At 47.5% G+C, this 18,147-nt stretch overlaps 1 protein-coding gene across 1 annotated transcript in view; it reads right to left on the reverse strand.

Moving 5' to 3' along the window:
* Positions 1-18,147, reverse strand: part of BANF2 (BANF family member 2) — a 32,705-nt gene that overhangs the window by 5,169 nt on the left and 9,389 nt on the right. The window contains exon 2 of the mRNA XM_017512685.1: positions 3,904-4,032. Coding sequence (XP_017368174.1) covers positions 3,904-4,029 — 126 coding nt within the window. The 5' untranslated portion in view covers positions 4,030-4,032. The remainder of the gene's footprint in view (positions 1-3,903; positions 4,033-18,147) is intronic.

Genomic DNA, 18,147 nt, shown 5'->3' on the forward strand with positions numbered 1-18,147 from the left:
AAAAAAAAAAAAAAAAAAAAGAAAGGGCCAACACATATGGCTTTTAAGCTTCTGAAGAGGCTTAGGTAGATCAGTGGCAGAATCAATAGTTTTGAAAGTCCTGACTTAAACTGGGAGCCAGAGACCAGTTCATGGCATAAGCCAAAGCTCTGAGGAAAACGGGGACAGGCAGTAAGAACAGTCCCCTCCCAGCACCCCATGTCTTCTGTTAAAAAAAGTTGAAAGAGACCAGACACGGTGGCTCACGCCTGTAATTCCAGCACTTTGAGAGGCCGAGGCGGGTGGATCACAAGGCCAGGAGTTCAAGACCAGCCTGGCCAAGATGGTGAAACACCATCTCTACTAAAAACACAAAAATGAGCCGGGCAAGGCGGCACGCACCTGTAGTCCCAGCTACTCAGGAGGCTGAGGCAGGAGAATCGCTTGAACCCAGGAGGCGGAAGTTGCAGTGAGCCAAGATTGCACCATTACACTCCAGCCTGGGTGACAGAGTGAGACTCCATCTCAAAAAACAAAACCAAAAACAAAAAAAAACAAAAAACACTGAAAGACCTGTGCAGGAGGAGGAACAGAGGAGAAGGTACCCGATGTAGGGGCTGGTGAGAGTTTGAGAAGGGGCCCCCCAGAGAAGTAATAGGACACCCAGATAAATCAGAGAGGGGAGGGCGCTGGTGTCTCATCTCCCCCAGGGCATCCAGCACACTGGGGTCTTTGGAGAGAGCTGATGGCTGAGTGAGGAGCCCAGGGAGGCAGGTGTGAGGGTGGCCCACGGGCCTGCATCCCAGCAGGTGCTCTGCACCCAGAGAGGGTGCAGAAAGGGCTGAAAGAATGGAGCTCATAAAACCAGGCCAGGTATGCTGTTACAAGCAAGGGTGGAACCCAAGGTGGCTTTGTGCACAGCAAGGAAACTAAGGCTGGGCCCCAGCCTGGGGTGGGATGGGGAGCAGGGGAGGGTGATGGCTGCATTTTGGCAGAAGCCAGCAAGGCAGGAGGTTGCTTGAGCCCCAGGAAGGTGTCTCTCCCTCTGCCAGGATTAGGTCCCCTGCAGGCAAAGTATGAAAATATAAGAGGCTAGGTGTGGTGGCTTATGCCTATAATGCCAGCCCTTTGTTTTGGGAGGATCACTTGAGCCCAGGAGATGAGACCAGCCTGGACAATGTGGCAAAACCCTGTCTCTACAAAAACACACAAAATTAACTGGGCATGGTGGTGTGTGCCTCTAATCCTAGCTACTTGGGAGGCTGAGGTTGGAGGCTGAGCTCAGGATGAGGAGGTTGCAGTGAGCTGAGATTACATCACTGCACTCCAGCATGGGTGATACACTGAGACTCTGTCTCAAAACACCAAAAACAAAACAAAATGAAAACCACCAAGAACCAGCATCTTTATCTAAATCTGAGACCCCTGTCCTGCCACGATCTCCCTGCTGGGGATACTGTCATTGCTGGCCCTGACTTCAGATGGGTCCTCACCCTGAAGCATTTGCCCATCTTGGAGGAGCCAGAGCTGGGTCTCCTCCTGGGTCTCACTACAGGCCCAGCCAGACTCCAGACCCTGATGCGGGGTCTCACCACCAAATTTAGTCTAAGCCTCCTCCCTGCCAGGTGTAACCACTTGACCATGGATCTTCATGTGCAATTTGTGACAGTACAATCCATGGCTGCTCCAGTCCTCACCTGGGACCAGACAAGGTGCTACTCCCTGGAGCCCTTGTCTCCTCATTGGTAAAGTGGAGAGAGCGACCCTCATCTCAATCACAGGCGTGGGTGGCTCAAAGCGAAGGATACAGGTGAGAGCCCAGTGCCAGTGCCTGGAATTAGCAGCTCTAGGAAAGTGCTCATTGCACAGGAGGTCATGGACACAAGAGGGGCACGTCTCCAGGGACCCGGCTGCACACAGACAAACTGTCCCCACAGCCCTGACTCTACAGACAAGTTCTCAGATGCCTGACATTTTCCCATTATTCATTCATTTTTTCTTCTAAAACCCACCCACCTATAATCCTCATTTAAAACACAGTTAAGCTATTCACACACACACACAGACTTAAACTGGAAAAGGCAACACCAGAGAGACAGAAAATAAATCAGTGGTTGCCAGGGACTGAGGCTGGTGACTATGAAGAGCACAAGAAAATGCGTATTTTGAGTAATGGGATTGCTTGGTGTCTTGACTATGGTAGCAGCTGCATGACCGCATGCATTTGTCAAAACTCGTAGAACGATGTACTAAAAAGGGTGAAATTTACAGTAGGTATGTCAATTATACCTTAATAAAAAGATTTTTAAAACAATGAGTAGAGCTGCGCATCAACAACAAAACCCCACAATTAGGGACACATTTAACCAACGGCGTTCTATATCAGAAGCGTGGTTCCGTCTAAGGACAGGGGATGGCCTTGGCCAAGAAGAGGCACAAGAGAATCATCTGGAATTTTGGAGACATCTGATTGCTGGATCTGTGTAGTGGGTATAGGGGTGTACATATATGGGTAAAAAATTCATTGATCTGAGCCCTTTATATCAACACATATTCCCCTAGGTATGTTACATCACAATAGGAAAGTAAAAGAAACAATGATTGCTTTTTTTAAAGAATTTTTCGCCAGGCGTGGTGGTTCCCAGCACTTTGAGAGGTCGGGGTAGGTGGATCATTTGAGTCCAGGAGTTTGAGACCAGCCTGAGCAACATGCCAAAACCCTGTCTCTACAAAAAATAGAAAAAACTAGCCAGGCGTGGTGGCACACACCTGTAGTCCCAGCTACTCGGGAGGCCGAGGTGAGAGGATCACGTGAGACTGGGAGGCAGAGATTGCAGTGAGCCGAGATGGCACCACGGCACTCAGCCTGAGCAACAGAGTGAGATCCTGTCTCAAATTAATTAATTAATTAATAATAAAAACAAAAAAAAATTGTTTTTTAAAATTTGTTCCCTAGGGAATGGTTCTGCCTCCTTCATCTGGGAAGAAAGAATCCAATCTACCCAACAGGGGAGCTCCCATTTCTGATGATACTGTCTACTGGACATTAAACTGGCTCTCAGATTGGGGTGTTATTCTGAATATTTAGTGCAGAGCAGTGGGGTAATCAGAAAACTGGGTCCCATGGTTCAGATTTAGATGCAAACCAAACTAGTCATCAGCCATACGTGCAGCAGTTCCCAGCCTCTTTGGGTGTTTCTGTGACACTGTCCTTGCCTGGTGGAGTGCACTGACTTGGGGCACCAAGGGGCATAGCTCTAGTTGGTGCCTCTGCTGAGTGAGTGTGCCATGCTCTGAGAGGTCACAGCCTGCCTTGTCTGTGCTCAGTGTCTTTGTGTTGTCTTTGGGACTGTCTCGTCTGAGTCTCCAAGTCACTTTTTAAAAGCCCCATAAAAACAAACAATGACATAGAAAAGAATATTCCAATTCCACTGGATATCCTTGAGGTCACTCTTGGGCCGGGAATGACATGATAGATGAACTCACTCTGGTGTAGACCCCAGGGTGCTGTTTCTCCACCTGCCATTGCCAGGCTGGTGCCCTGGCAGGGGCGAGCGAGACACCATGGGTCCCTTCAGGGGGATGTGGAGTGCACCTAAATCACACATCCTGACAGCTCTGTCTCAGACCCCGGCGGCTGACCTGCTTCTGTTGACCCTGAGTGTTTGAACACCAAGTGAATCATGCCCAGCCCAGCTGCTCTGAGCTGAAGCCATTCTACGGTATGTGCCCATCATCTGCAGGCCCTTGAGGCTGCTCAAGCATGTGGGTTCAGTAGCATGAAAGAATGTGGCACCCTGCCAAGTGGCAGCTTTGCTCTCTAATGGCCCTTCACAGGGACACATGGCAGGAACTGCCATCTCTCAGGACTGGGGGAAAAGAGGTAGGGAAGAGAAGTCAGAGAAGTAAGAAAAAATGAATTACCTTGTTGATACCTTTGGTGACCAAATTGATCGCGAGCTCATGGCTGATGCCATCCACCCAGCAGACATCCTTTTCTCCAATAGGTTCGGAGAGGAAGGCTCTTAGCCTGGGAGACATGTGATCCATCTCCTGTGACAGCAGTGAGGAGAGAGGAGGATTAGCAGATACCTGACTGCTCCCAGTGTGTGTGGACACTGGGGAACCCCCTCAGCCCACCAAACGACTGGGGCAACAGGTGGCAGAATTCCTTCCATCACCCAGCATTTCCTGGGGTCTGCTAAATGCAGGTGCACTAGGCTTCCACTAAGGCCTTCACACATGCATTCCTACCTGGATGGACAAAGAGAAGCATAATGATGGCCACAAATGAATCGAATACATTTCCACGAAAAGGGTGTGCCTCATATTAAGAACTGCAGCAGGATCTTTCCAACTCACCTATCCTAAATACCTAAAGCAACAACCTGCCTCTCTTAGCTAATCAATCCACCTTCTCTCTTAACCACCCAACACTTTCGTCAGACTTTTATTTCAGTGTTCATCACATTCTATATAGCGTAAACTTTCTAGAAACTTCAAACTGGCTCAAATCGTAAAGAACACATTCTAGAAATCCAAAGCCCAGAGATGGGAATGGGTCGCGGCTCCCCTCCTCGGGGATTCTCCGGTTGGCTTTATTCCTGCTTGGCTCCCCTCATGGTGGTGAAAGGGCTGCTCCAGCACTTGCCGGCCTCACCAACTCCACCTCAAAAGAAGGAAGAGAAGGTGGCTTTTGCTTACGTCACCTCCTTTGCTGCTTGTGCTCCAACTTTAGCCAGATAAAGCAGCTTTCCCGACCAGCAGGAGTTGCTCATCGATTTCCTGCAACTTTGGATTGCAGGCCCCAGGCAAAAAGACTCTTTCTTAGCAAAACTATTTTCATCCCTCTCCACTTTCAAATGGACCACTATCTCCCAGGAGTGGAGTCTCCTAGGACCTTAATGAAGACTGCCAGAGGTAGCCAACATCCTGAATATTTCCCGGAAGATCTCAAAATATTATGGGCTCCGTAAGTATTAGGTCTGCATCCCAGCATGACTGGCCATCCATTTTGTTAAGAGGGTTGCCATCTTTCTAGTTGTTCTTTGTCTGTTTGTTTGTTTTGTTTTGTTTTTGAGATGAAGTTTCGCTCTTGTTCCCCAGGCTGGAGTACAATGACATGATCTCAGTTCACTGCAACCTCTGCCTCCTGGGTTAAATCGAGTCTCCTTTTTCAGCCTCGCAAGTAGCTGAGATTACAAGCACACACCACCATGCCCAGCTAATGTTTGTATTTTTAGTAGAGATGAGGTTTCACCATGTTGACCAGGCTGGTCTCAGACTCCGGCCCTCAAGTGATCTGCCCACCTCCGTCTCCCAAAGTGCTGGGATTACAGGCGTGATCCATCGCACCCGCTGCCACCTTCCTAGTTTCACAGAGCCATCTTTGCTGCTGTCTGCCTGAACATTGCTTCTCAACCAACCCACATTTAAGGTTTGTTCCTTGTAGCATTCCCTTCCTGGCACAAAATTCTCTGTCAGTTTGGACAGTTTACGATGAAAGTAACAGAAAACCCAGTGTAAATCAGTTTACACAATAAGGAGGTGTTATTAGCACATGCTACTGAAAAGCCCAGAGGTAGATCAGACGCGACTTGAGCAAGGCTCCAGCCTGATTTCCCAGGAGCTCTCTCAACTCACCCTTCCTCTGTAAATCGGCTCAGTCCTCAGCTTAACTCCTTTGTGGAAGTAACTGGGCTGCAACATCGCTTTTGCAAGGCACACCCCTTTCCCCCAAAGAAACACAAAGCTGTCTTTTTGTAGAGGCCCCCAATAAATGCTTTCTCTGGTTCAAATTGTAATGTGCCAATCCCTACAACAAAAATTATGGTCTGTTATGTGTGTTCTACCTCTGGGTTCAGCAAGGGAGTCAATGTCCCTAAAAGCTCATGGGGTGCAGGTATGGGGATGGGGGAACCAAAATTGAGACAGTTATCCTGTTCTTGGGGACAGGTACCCCATATCATAATATGGGACTATGTTACAGGAATGACCCAAAGTCCTCCACACGTTCCCCAGTAGATAATGAGGCCCCCAAAGGCTGTAGCAGCCTCCTAATGGCCTTTGTTCCTGCCTCTCACACCGGCCCCACTGCCGAACACATGGCAAGCATTAGATGATATAAATGATCAGGTGCATCCGGCACCTCCCTTTCACAGCCCTGTCCCCTCTCCAGTGCCACTCTCCCAATTCTCCTCCATCTTTCTATAAAGTTGAGCTCCTTGTGTACGCCTTCTTACTGCCAAGGACATTTTGGAACCCTTCAGAAGACACTGAACTCTCCCAGAAGAGATAGATCCAAAGGCACTGATTTTGGAAGTCAGGGGGCTCCTGAGAAAAGTGGCCTTGGGCCAGACGCAGTGGATCACGTCTGTAATCCCAGCACTTTGGAAGGCCCAGGCGGGCAGATCATGAGGTCAAGAGACGGAGACCATCCTAGCTAACATGGTAAAACCCTGTTATACAAAAAATTATCCAGGCATGGTGGCACGTGCCTGTAATCCCAGCTACTCAGGAGGCTTGAGGCAGGAGAAGCACTTGAACCCAGGAGGCGGAGATTGCAGTGATCTGAGATCGCTCCATTGCACTTCAGCCTGGGTGAGAGTGAGACTCTGTCTCAAAAAAAAAAAAAAAAAAAGAAAAGAAAAGAAAAGTGGCCTAGGAAGGGGAGCAAAAGACATGAGAGTTTGTTCAGGGTCTCCTGACTCTGTGGGTCTTAAATCCACAGATGTGTGAGCTGAGGGCATTAGCCTCTCTTCAGCAGCTAATTAGGAATCTCTCTCTTCATCTGTGAAAATGTGTTTGTTTCATACAGATGGTGTGTATCTCAGGTGTGAACAGAGGAACGCCTCAGCATCCATGGCTTTATGGGACGATGAATTTGGGATTGAGAATTAGCATTGATGAATTGAGTGAGAATCCAGAATTTCTGAGCAAGGAAAAGCCTGAAAGTCTCATGAGCTGCTCCGCCTTTGCTGAGGGAAAATTCCATTCACTATCCATGCTGGCCATCTGTTAAGTTCAACATCTCTGCCTATGAAATCTTCTAAGAATAAATGGAAACTACAACATTGCTATCAATGCACCAGCAGCATCAAAGACGGGTAATGGTTAGTAACACCTTGAGGGTGTTTGCTTTTCTCACACACCTGATCTCACTTTGATCCTTGCACCATGTCTGGGGCGGGGACATAGGCAGCAATTTTTGCCTTCCTGAGGCTCCCCAGCAACAGCGGGGGCCAGAATAAAAAGGTCTTCACGTTCTTTACAATACCTTTGGCTGCAACAGCGGTGCTCAACTGGGGCCATTGCCCCCACCTCCCCAGGCAACGTTGGCAATGTCCAGAGGCACTTGAGTTGTCACACCTGGGAAAGGCAGAAGGACTATTGGCTCTAATGGGCAGAGGACGGGGACACAGCTAAGCATTCTGCCATGCACACGACTGCCCCACAACAAAGAATTATCTGGCCCTGGATGTCAATAGCATGGACCCTGGGTTAATAGCATAGAAACCCTGGGCTATAAGTAATGGAAAATCCTGCCTCACATGGTCTGAAACAGTAAATACATTTCTAATCTCACGTAACAAGAAATCCTTTGATGAGGTGGACCCAGGATCTTATCAGTCAATGACTGTGTGAACAAGGGCCAGGCTAGCTGCTCCCAAGGTCCCAAGATTTTGCTGGGGTCCCATTCCAATGTGCAGACTTCCAAAGGGGCTGGCTGTGGTGCTTCATGCTTGTAATCCCAGCACTTTGGGAGGCCAAGATGGTTGGATCACTGGAGGTCAGGGGTTCAAGACCAGCCTGGCCAACATGGCAAAACCCTGTCTCCACTAAAAACACAAAACTTAGCTGTGCGTGGTGGCATGCACCTGTAATCCCAGCTACTTGAAAGGCTGAGGCAGGAGAATCACTTGAACCTGGGAGGTGGAGGTTGCATTGAGCCAAGATCATGCCACTGCACTCCAGCCTGGGCAGCAGAGAGAGACTCCATCTCAAAAAAAAAAAAGGAAGAAAAAGAAGAAAAAAACTTCCAAAGGAAGAAGAAGGCTTTTTCTTCTTGGGTGTCCTTCAGGGGAGGCAATCTCTCCCAGAAACTCTCCAGCAGAACTTCCTTCAGTTTCATTGGCCAGAACTGGGCAACATGTCCACCTGTAAAGCAATCACTGGCCAGGGGAGTGGGACTGCTATGGGGTTATGGGGGCGTGGATGAGGTGAGCCCCCTCTGAAACGTGAGGCTACTCACAGAATGTCAGTTTCTCTAAGAAGGAAGGAAGAAGAGACGACATGAATGCTGGGTAGGCAAACAACAATGTCTGCTACATCTTCTAATCTTCTAAACCTTAGTCTAATATTTGGTTTATTACAACTAGCACTTCTCAAAATTGAGTGAGTACACGAACCACCTGGGGTTTTCTTGTTAAAAAATGTGAGTGCTGACTCAGCAGGTCTGGGCCAGGCCTCGGATGCTGCGTGTGTGACCATCTCCAAGGAGACGTGATGCCACTGGCCCACAGACCTCAGTTTCCCCAGCAAAACATTCATGATGCCACTTGCTCTTTTCAGGTTATTGTATTAATTGTGGTAAAATACACCTAACATAAAATGTCCCATTTCAACCATTTTTAAGTGCACGCTTCAGTAGTGTTAAGTGCTTTCACATTGGTGTGCAACCAATCTCCAGAACTCTTTTCAACTTGCAAAATTGAAACTCCATACCCGTTGAACAGTCAGTCTCCATTCTCTCCCGGCAGCCGCTGGCAACCACTATTCTGGCTTTCTGTTTCTATGAAGTTGACTACTCTAGACACCTCATCTAAGTGGAACTGTGTACAAATTGCCCTGCAGAGAATTTAAAAAGAAAAAATGTTTAAGTGGTATTTTACAGTATCTGTCCTTCTGTGTCTGGCTTATTTCACAAATCTTTTGTCTCAGTGCTAATTTTTCTTTGCAGCACCTAGCATTTATCTCCAACACATAATGCTCTCAAGGTTCATTCATGCTGCAGCATGTCTCAGAATGTCCTGCCTTTTTAAGCCTGAACAATATTCTATTGTATGTACACAACACATTTTTGTCTATTCTTCATCTATTGATAGACGTTTGGGTTGCTCCCACCTTATGGCTGTTGTGAATAATATTGCTATGAACATGGATATACAAATATCTCTTTGAGAACCTGCATTCAATTCTTTTGGGTATATACCCAGAAGTGAAATTGCCGGATCTTATGGTAATTCCATTTTTAATTGTTTGAGGGATTGCCATACTGTTTTCCAAGTGGCTTTACCAGTGGCACTTATTCTTAAACTTGACAGCACATTAGGCCTCACATGGGGAGAGTTACAAATTACTGATGCTTGGATCCCACCTCCAGAGTTTGACTTGATTAGCATAAGGAATGGCCTGCATATCAGAAGTCTTAAAAACTCCCCAAGTGACTCAAGTATGTTGCAACATTGGAGAACCACGTCTTGTCCTTCGCTTCTATCTGATAAAATTCCAAGCAGCTTTGCTGGGATGAGGGGCTTCCAGCTAAACGGCCCTTTATGGTGGGATCTGCAGCGTCTGTGCTGCCATATGGTGCAGCTCACAGCTCCCAGGCAGCGTCTACCCCTAAATCACCATGCGCATCAGGTCCTCATTAGCCATCAATAGGAAGACAACTATGACCTCAATGGCTTTGAAGTCAGAGAACTCCAGAGCATGCAAACCTCAATAACAAGCTGCTCCTCTTTTTTTTTTTTTTTTTAAATTAAAAAAAGGATCTTTACTTCAAAGGAAATGTTACCTGGAATTCCTTTATATAAAGTAGATCAAAGAAGAATTATATTCTGTTGACAGAAATGAGAAGAGGGCACTCGAGAACCCCCAATACGTGATGCCATCCCCATGCCCCTGTTGTGCTCCCCAAAATCCTTCTCTAATTTAGCCTAAACCCCTCATTTCTTCCATAAGAAAACCAAGGCCCAAGGAAGTAAATGACCTATTCAAGACCATGCACCTGGGCGGGGCGCAGTGGCTTACACCTGTAATCCCAGCACTTTGGGAGCCCAAGGCAGCTGGATCACCTGAGGTCAGTTCAAGACCAGCCTGGCCAACATGGAGAAACCCTGTCTCTACTAAACATACAAAAATTAGCTGGACGTGGTGACGGGCGCCTGTAATCTCAGCTACTTGGGAGGCTGAGGCAGGAGAATCGCTTGAACCAGGAAGGCAGAGGTTGCAGTGAGCCAAGATCGAGCCATTGCACTCCAACCTGGGTGACAAGAGTGAAACTCCGTATCAAAAAAAAAAAAAAAAAAGACAGACCATGCACCTGGCAAAGCACACTCAGCTCTCCGTCTCCCCAGGGGAGCACCCCTCTTCTAAGGCATCCCCTTTCTAACCTGGACAAGCTGCAGGGCTGGGTGCATTATGGACAGCTTAAGCACTTGGCCATCATACAACAGAACTAAGCAGATGTCTCAACGTAACCCCGCCCTGTAAAAGTTCTTGTGTTACAGGGTGTTCTGTCAATGACTGTACTGTATTTTGAACCACAAAGTCCTGTTTGGGGAGGACACATGGGCCGGGAATGACCACAATCAATTCTGGTTTTAGATGCTTAGTTACTTGTTTAAATAAGGCATAAAGGAATCAGTGGAATTTAATCTCAATTCCCAAAAGAATGACCTCCCAATTGCAAATGTTTGACATCCTTTAAGCTTTTTTTTGTTTTTGAGACAGAGTCTTGCTCTTGTCCCCCACCCAGGCTGGAGTGCAATGGTGTGATCTCGGCCCACTGCCACCTCCACCTCCCGGGTTCAAGCAATTCTCCTGCCTCAGCCTCCCAGGTAGCTGGGATTACAGGCACAACGTAATCCTGCCCTGTAAAAGTTCTTGTGTTACAGGGTGTTCTGTCAAGACTGTACTGTATTTTGAACCACAAAGTCCTGTTTGGGGAGGACACACTGGCAGGGAATGACCACCTTGCTGGCCTAAGGTTATTTTTAAAAGCTGTATGACAGGTCTTCATAAGGAAGTGATCACAAATATGCCCCCTCTATCAGATAAATGGGGTGAGGATGGGGGAACTGCTCTAATGCCATACAAATGAGTATTTGGGGCTTGGGATGCAATTACCAGTGAGCACATTATACATGGATTCAAAAAAGGACATTTCTTCCACCATGGGCTGGAAGTGAAGTTGTTATTCTCTAAAAATTCTACAACGCAGGCTGGGCGCGGTGGCTCCTGCCTGTAATCCGAGCACTTTGGGGTTACAAAGTGACCCAGATGGTGAGACCCCATCTGTACTAAAAACACAAAAATTAGCCAGGTGTGGTGGCAAGTGCCTGCAATCCCAGCTACTCGGCAGGCTGAGGCAGGATAATCGCTCGTACCTGGGAGACGGAGGTTGCAGTGAGCTGATACCACGCCATTGCACGCCAACCTGGGCAACAGTGCGAGACTCCATCTCAAACAAATAACAATAACAAAAAAAAAAACAAACACCTTGACAACATAAAAAATGACTCCCATTAGAATACCACTGTTTTTGCAAAAGGTCAATGGGAAAAGTGCAATATTTTTATGTATTATTTTGCCATTAACAGATTACTGTATGAACATTTCTGAATATTATTTTATATAAGATATGATTTCAAGTGTGTGTAATTAAATTATGAAATCTAATGATACATGTAAGACTCTTTTATCTATATCCCTAAAAGTTTATGTATTCAAGTGGCCAAAAAGCATTTTTGGGGATGTTCCTGCTGAGAAACTGTGAGATTACCTTATTTTCATGGTTTGCTTTATATTTAGACACATATGGTATTGCCTACCCCAGGGAAGTGGGATGTTAATACTTAAAATTAGCGTTTTTCCCTCACCTATTATAGAGGGTAGTCACAAGGTATATTACGGGGGTTGGGCAGGGGAATCTGCAACTGTGGGAACATGGTTGAGAATATTGCTACTCACATTTTGTCTTATAAATTATCCCACATGATATATTTCTTTCAGAACTTAATGCCAAGAAAAAAGTATGCTTTTCAAAATTGGTATATTTCTACCTTTATGATACAAAGAATTTGTAAAGATCTTATTTCCTTTTATACTCGGCCTACTAGGAAGCTCTGAGCTAACCCTAATGACCGTATAGGGAAACCAGCATAGATGAACAGCTCTTTCACTTTGTGGTTAAATTTGCTTCTTTTGCTCAGTGCCTTCATTTTCTGTTTCTACTTTTATTATAAATGTAGAGTCACGTATTCAAAGCACTGATATCCTTTATTAAAAGCTACTTTATTATATAGTTAATGCCTCAAAGATATGGAGAATGTAAGTATCTCCCAAACCAAGCAGATTTATAGGAAAACGGAGGATCCACCCCTATTCCCCGAGAACACTTCAGTCTTATAGCACCAAGGGGAGGGGAGAGCATGAGGGTGAGAAGGAACCCATGGTTGTCCCTTGGAGGCCTGCTGTGCCCTCGGTCTTCAGTGAGACGATGATGGGACCTCTGCACTGATGGAGTAGAGGCTGAGGGAGCCCAAATGCTCACCTCTCAGGATCTCAGAGAAAGCTGTCTGTCAATGCTGCTGCCTGGCTCCCTGTACCTCTGCCCACACCCCCCAGGGTTGCAGCTTCTCCCTTCACATGACCAGTGTTTCATAGAGAAAGAATGGAAATGAGGGTCACTCACTCCTGTAATCCCAACACGTTGGGAGTCCAAGGCAGGAAGATGATCACTTGAGCCCAGGAGTTCAAGATCAACCTGGGCAGGACAGCGAGACCCCGTCTCTCTTTTCTTTCTTTCTTTCTTTCTTTCTCTCTCTTTTTCTCTCTTTCTTTCGAGATCTTGCTCTGTCTCCCAGGCCAAAGTGCAGTGGAGCAACTTGGCTCACTGCAACCTCTGCCTCCTGGGCTTCAGAGATTCTCCCTCTTCAGCCTCCCGAGTAGCTGGGACCACAGATGTGCGCCACCACGCCTGGCTAATTTTTGGTAGAGACAGAGTTTCACCATGTTGCCCAGGCTGGTCTTGACCTCCTGAGCTCAAGCGATCTACCCGCCTCGACTTCCCAAAGTGCTGGGATTACAGGTGTGAGCTGTTGCATACGGCCTGTCTCTATCTTTAAAAAATAATAAAAAGACAGGAAGGAATGGTGAGCCTGGACAACATGCCACACCTCGTCTTTACAAAAATAACAAAAATAAGCCACTCGTGGTGGCACACACTTGTGGTGCCAGCTACTTGGGAGGCTGAGGTGGGAGAATTGCTTGAGTCTGGGAAGGTGGAGGCTGCAGTGAGCCGTGGTGGAACCACTGCACTCCAGCCTGGGTGAAGGAGGGAGACCCTGTCTCAAAAAGGAAAAAAAAGAAAGGGAAAGAAGAGTGGTAATCTTCCCACAACACTGAGGTCGGACTGTGAGGAGCCCTCTCCCACCTAGGCTGTTAAGAGTCCGCAGAGGCCCTGCAGGCTGTACAGGTATTGATCGACTTACGGCCTATGCAACTTAAAGACCATTCGACTTTACGACTTTACGACCACAATCGCTAGCCACGACTGCTCCGCGTTGCCCAGCTGGGCGTACGACAGTGCGGACCAGCTTCCGGCAGCACTACCATCTCCACGTGCACCATTTCAACTGTACATATTGCCTACTCAACTTACGACCAAATCGTGTTACGACCGGTCTGCCTGTCCCAATCATGGTCATAAGTCGAGCACTAGCTGTAGTCACACCTTGGAGGGAGAAATGGTCCTCACTTTGGATGGAAGCTCATGCCCTCAAGAGCTTCCATAGGGCTCCATGTCGTACAGTCCACCCAGGAACTACCTTTCAGGGTGCACCATGCTCACCACAGTATCCGGGCATGGGCATGTGACCACCTGTCACCTTCTTGGGCCATATGAGTTACTTTCTTGTGAGGGCTGCTCAGCGGGAGGGACCTGAGCCTGCTGCGGCCATGGTCGCCACACCTGCGGAGCTCACCTCGGAAAGAAGCCAGCATGGAGGAGAGCAGCTCTGAGAGAAGGGAAGGGGCAGACTCCCCAGCAATCATTTGCAAACCTGGATTTAGACATGCCTGAAGGCGTCTACCCTTGGACTTTTCAATTGTATCAGGCAAAATAAGTCAAATAGGCATTTTTGCTTACTTCAGATTCAGCTGGGATTGCGCCTTTTATAACGGAGTTCTGACAAGTGACTCCTAATACTCATGGACTCACTTACTCATCCAACAAGTACCGAGAGGGCTGGGGAGGGGTCAGGCCCATGGCTTAGTCATCATTTTCCAATGACCATTAATACTCATTCTTCAAAAATAAAGTAGCGTTTGCCTTCCTTGCCATTAGCTCAGATTCTGCAATGGAGGGCAAGATCTTTTCTTTCTCTGCTCCTTGTGGCTGTCTCACACACAGCCCTTCGATTACCATCCTTATCTTGATGGGTCTATAGCTGATAAATAACGAAATAAATTTCGCAGTTCCTGAAACATTCGCTAAGTGCCATCTGTATGCAAGGCCTTGAGCTAAGTGCATGAACCCTTGGGACAATATCTTCCGCAGATGCCTCTCCCAGGGACAACAGAACAGCCCATCGCAGGGCACACCACACAGTGTACTAGCCGTAAGGGGGCATTCCCAAAGGCAGGGCTCACTTTTTCAGGGAACTAGGAAGGAAAGAGGAGTTCAACTTCATGGACTCTGGGTCTGGAGGTTCCTGTTACCTCCTGCTGGAGGAGCTGGGCTGAGCGTAGGAGACTCTGTCTGACCTTAGCTCCACCAATGATCAGCAGAGCGACCGTGGGCCAGTCACCTCCATTTTTTAAAAAAATAAAATCGGTGTTGAATTAGTTGACCTCATCCTGCTGGTTCCTTCCTACCTTCTGTCTCTGTTCATTTACAGTCTCTAGATGGTACAAAATTCATAGAGGTCCACAATCTCTAAGCTACCATTTTCATTTCCAGAAGGCTCTGAAATCCAGAAATCCTTTTTGGGGGTGCAGGGCGGGGAGACTTAATTGGCAGCAAACCCTGGCCGGAACTGACATGATGCTATTTATAGTCTTCATTATCTCAGTCACTGTGAATATTTATACACTCCACCACAGGAATATTAATGGGTTTACAGGGTGCTGAGCCAGGCCCCACTAGGAATGTTCTGTAATATACAAAAGAGGCATCACATTGCCCATTAAAAAAAATTTTTTTTAAATTCTCTAGGACTTCTGGCCCCAGCAATTCCAAGTAAGCTTTATGGATGAATACAAAGATCACCATGCCTGCAAGCAAGACAAACCGCAACACCCATGTAGAAGCCAGCTTGTCCAACCTCCACATTTCTTGCCCCATGACTCTGTCTCCCAAACTTTGTGAATAGAATTGTCCCCTGTCTATAAAATCCTATCCAGGCTGGACATATTTGTCTGATAGGGGTTCTAGCTGGGACTATTCCTGGTTGCATTTTTCCTTCATGAAAATATTCTCTTCCCTTTTGGGGTCCTATTCTCTGCAAAGGAACAGGAGCTGATGAAATAGAATAATTCATATAAAGAATGGACAAATGTATTAGTTCACCCTCCCTGAACCAGACATCTGCATTTGTAACAGATGAATTTTTTTTTTCTTTTGAGATGGAGTCTTGCTCTGTCACCCAGGCTGGAGAGCAGCCGTATGATCTCGGCTCACTGCAATCTCTGCCTCTCGGGTTCAAGCAATTCTCATGCCTAAGCCTCCCGAGTAGCTGGGATCATAGGTGCCTGCCACCATGCCGGCTAATTTTTCTATGTTTAGTAGAGGCCAGGCTTATCTCAAACTCCTGACCTCAGGTGATCTGCCCGCCTTGGCCTCCCAAAGTGCTGGGATTATAAGCGTGAGCCACTGCACCTAGCCAGCCCACTTTTTATTTTTAATTGTGGTAAAATACACGACTTAAATTTTTGCCACCTTAACCTTTTTTATTTTTATGTTTATTTTAGAGACAGGGTCTCACTCCGTCACCTTGGCTGGCGTGCAGTGTCCTGATTATAGCTCACTGCCGTCTCGATCTCCCGGGTTCAAGCAGTCCTCTCGCTTCAGCCTTGTGAGTAGCTGGGACTACAGGCATGAGCCACCATGCTGGTTAATTTTTTAGTTTTTTTGTAAGGATGGGGTCTTGCTATATTGCCCAGGCTGATCTCAAACTCCTGGCCTCAAGTAATCCTCCTGCCTCTGCCTCCCAAAGTGTTGGGATTATAGGCATGAGCCACTGTCCCTGGACTATCTCCGTCATCTTTAAGTGTACAATGCAGTCATGTTCAATATATTCACGTTGTTGTGCCAATCTTCAGAATGTTCTCATACCCAATAAACAACAAATCCCCATTTTTCCCTCCTCCTAGCCCCTGACAAACATCATTCTACTTTCTGCCTTTATGAAACTGACTACTCTACTTCCTCATGGAAGTAGAATCACACAGGAGTTGTCTTTTGGTGACTGGCCTATTATACTAGGTGTGATATCCTCAAGGTGCATCCATGCGACAGGATTTCTCTCTCTCTCTCTCTTTTTAAAATGGACTTTTGCTCTGCCACCACGCTGGAGTGCAATCACTGCAGCCTTGAACTCCAGGGTCAAGTGATCCTCCATCGTCCCGCCTCAGCCTCCCAAGTAGCTGGGACTACAGATGTGCACCACCATGCTCAGCTAATTTTTAAAATTTTTGTAGACATCTGGTCTCCCTAAGTTGCCCTGGCTGGTCTTGAACTCCTGGCCTGAAGCAATCCTCCCTCCTTGATCTCTCAAAATATTTAGGATTACAGGCATGAACCACCATGCCCGGCCAGGACTTTTCCTCTTTCCAAGGCTAAACAACATTCGCTGTATACACCACACGTTGCCCCTCCATTCATGCGTCATGGGCACCGGGGTTGCTGCTACCTTTGGCTTTTGTGACTAATGCCGCAATAAACATAGGGGCACTGTAACTACCTCTCGATGTACACCCCCTTGTGAGTTAAGCATTTTCATCCCACCTCTCTCTGCCATTATAACCCCACAGAGAAGGGGAAAGCAATGTTGTCTGGGGAGGGAGGAGTTTCCCCAGAAGAGAGGAAGGGGGAGTCTACCTTTTGCGCCCCATGGATTCTAGAAAGACGAAGAAGGCTCACCTCAGTATCCACACTACCTTCCCAGGGAAGGTGGAAGAGAAATGAAAGATGAATGTTCATGGGCATGGGGCTTGAACTTTCCCACCTGAACAAAAACCCAGAAGCAGGCAGACTCTTTAGATTCCAGAGAGTAGAGTCGGGAAGGCTGTTGGGCTGTGGGAATGGTGCATGGGATTTGGTGGCTTGCCTTCCAGGACGTGGCAGGAGATGACAACAATGGTCACTTTGGAAGTGTCGTGGGCAACAGGGTAGCAGCAGTAAACAGTGTCTGGGAAGATAAGCTTGAGGCAGTGCCCTTGGCTTTTGGCAACAAGAAGCCCAGGGCAAGATAGGGCAGAAGATGCTTTAAGGTCTGATGGGTAAACTGAAGCCTGGAGTCAGGATGAAGAAGTCCCATGCATGGGGACCTCACAACCATGGGCAAATGGCCAGGCCACAGGCTGCAGCAATGGGTACTAAAGATAGCCCTAAAAAATAAAAGGGGCTGCTCACCCCTCCACGGCAGGGAGCAGATTCCAGCAGCCACATAAGCTCAGGCCATCGTCATCCTGCTGATTCCATGGGTATTCAAAGTCCCCTCTTCCACTGCCTTGAAGACACGGCACCTGTCTCCACACACCCACCTGGCAGCCATCACCCTTTAGGAAGGATGGACAAGGGGCAGAACAGTCCCTAAGGAGAGTGCACCTCCCAATAGGGATCCTTGAACGCAGTCCGGAGAGAATCTGACTATTACATTGCAAGGAGACAGAGCGTAGTGGGGGCTGCTGGTGCCATGCCCAGGTCTCCTTGACCAGCAGGTGCACCCAGCTGCTACAAGTGTTTCAGGGAACCTCAATGCATGGTCGTGGCTTTCTCTGGACTGTCACCTCTGCCGTGGAAGCTGCCACACCTGGAGACACCTGGGAGGTTGCAAGGCCCAGCCCTCTGCCTGAAGGCAGCTAATGGCCTGCAGATGCGGAAGCACAAAACCATAACCCCCTTGTCTCAAGGTGGAGCCAACTCCCTGGTACCATCCTGGC

This window comes from Cebus imitator, unplaced genomic scaffold (assembly GCF_001604975.1).
Source record: "Cebus imitator isolate Cc_AM_T3 unplaced genomic scaffold, Cebus_imitator-1.0 Scaffold475, whole genome shotgun sequence".
Taxonomy (NCBI): Eukaryota; Metazoa; Chordata; class Mammalia; order Primates; family Cebidae; genus Cebus; species Cebus imitator.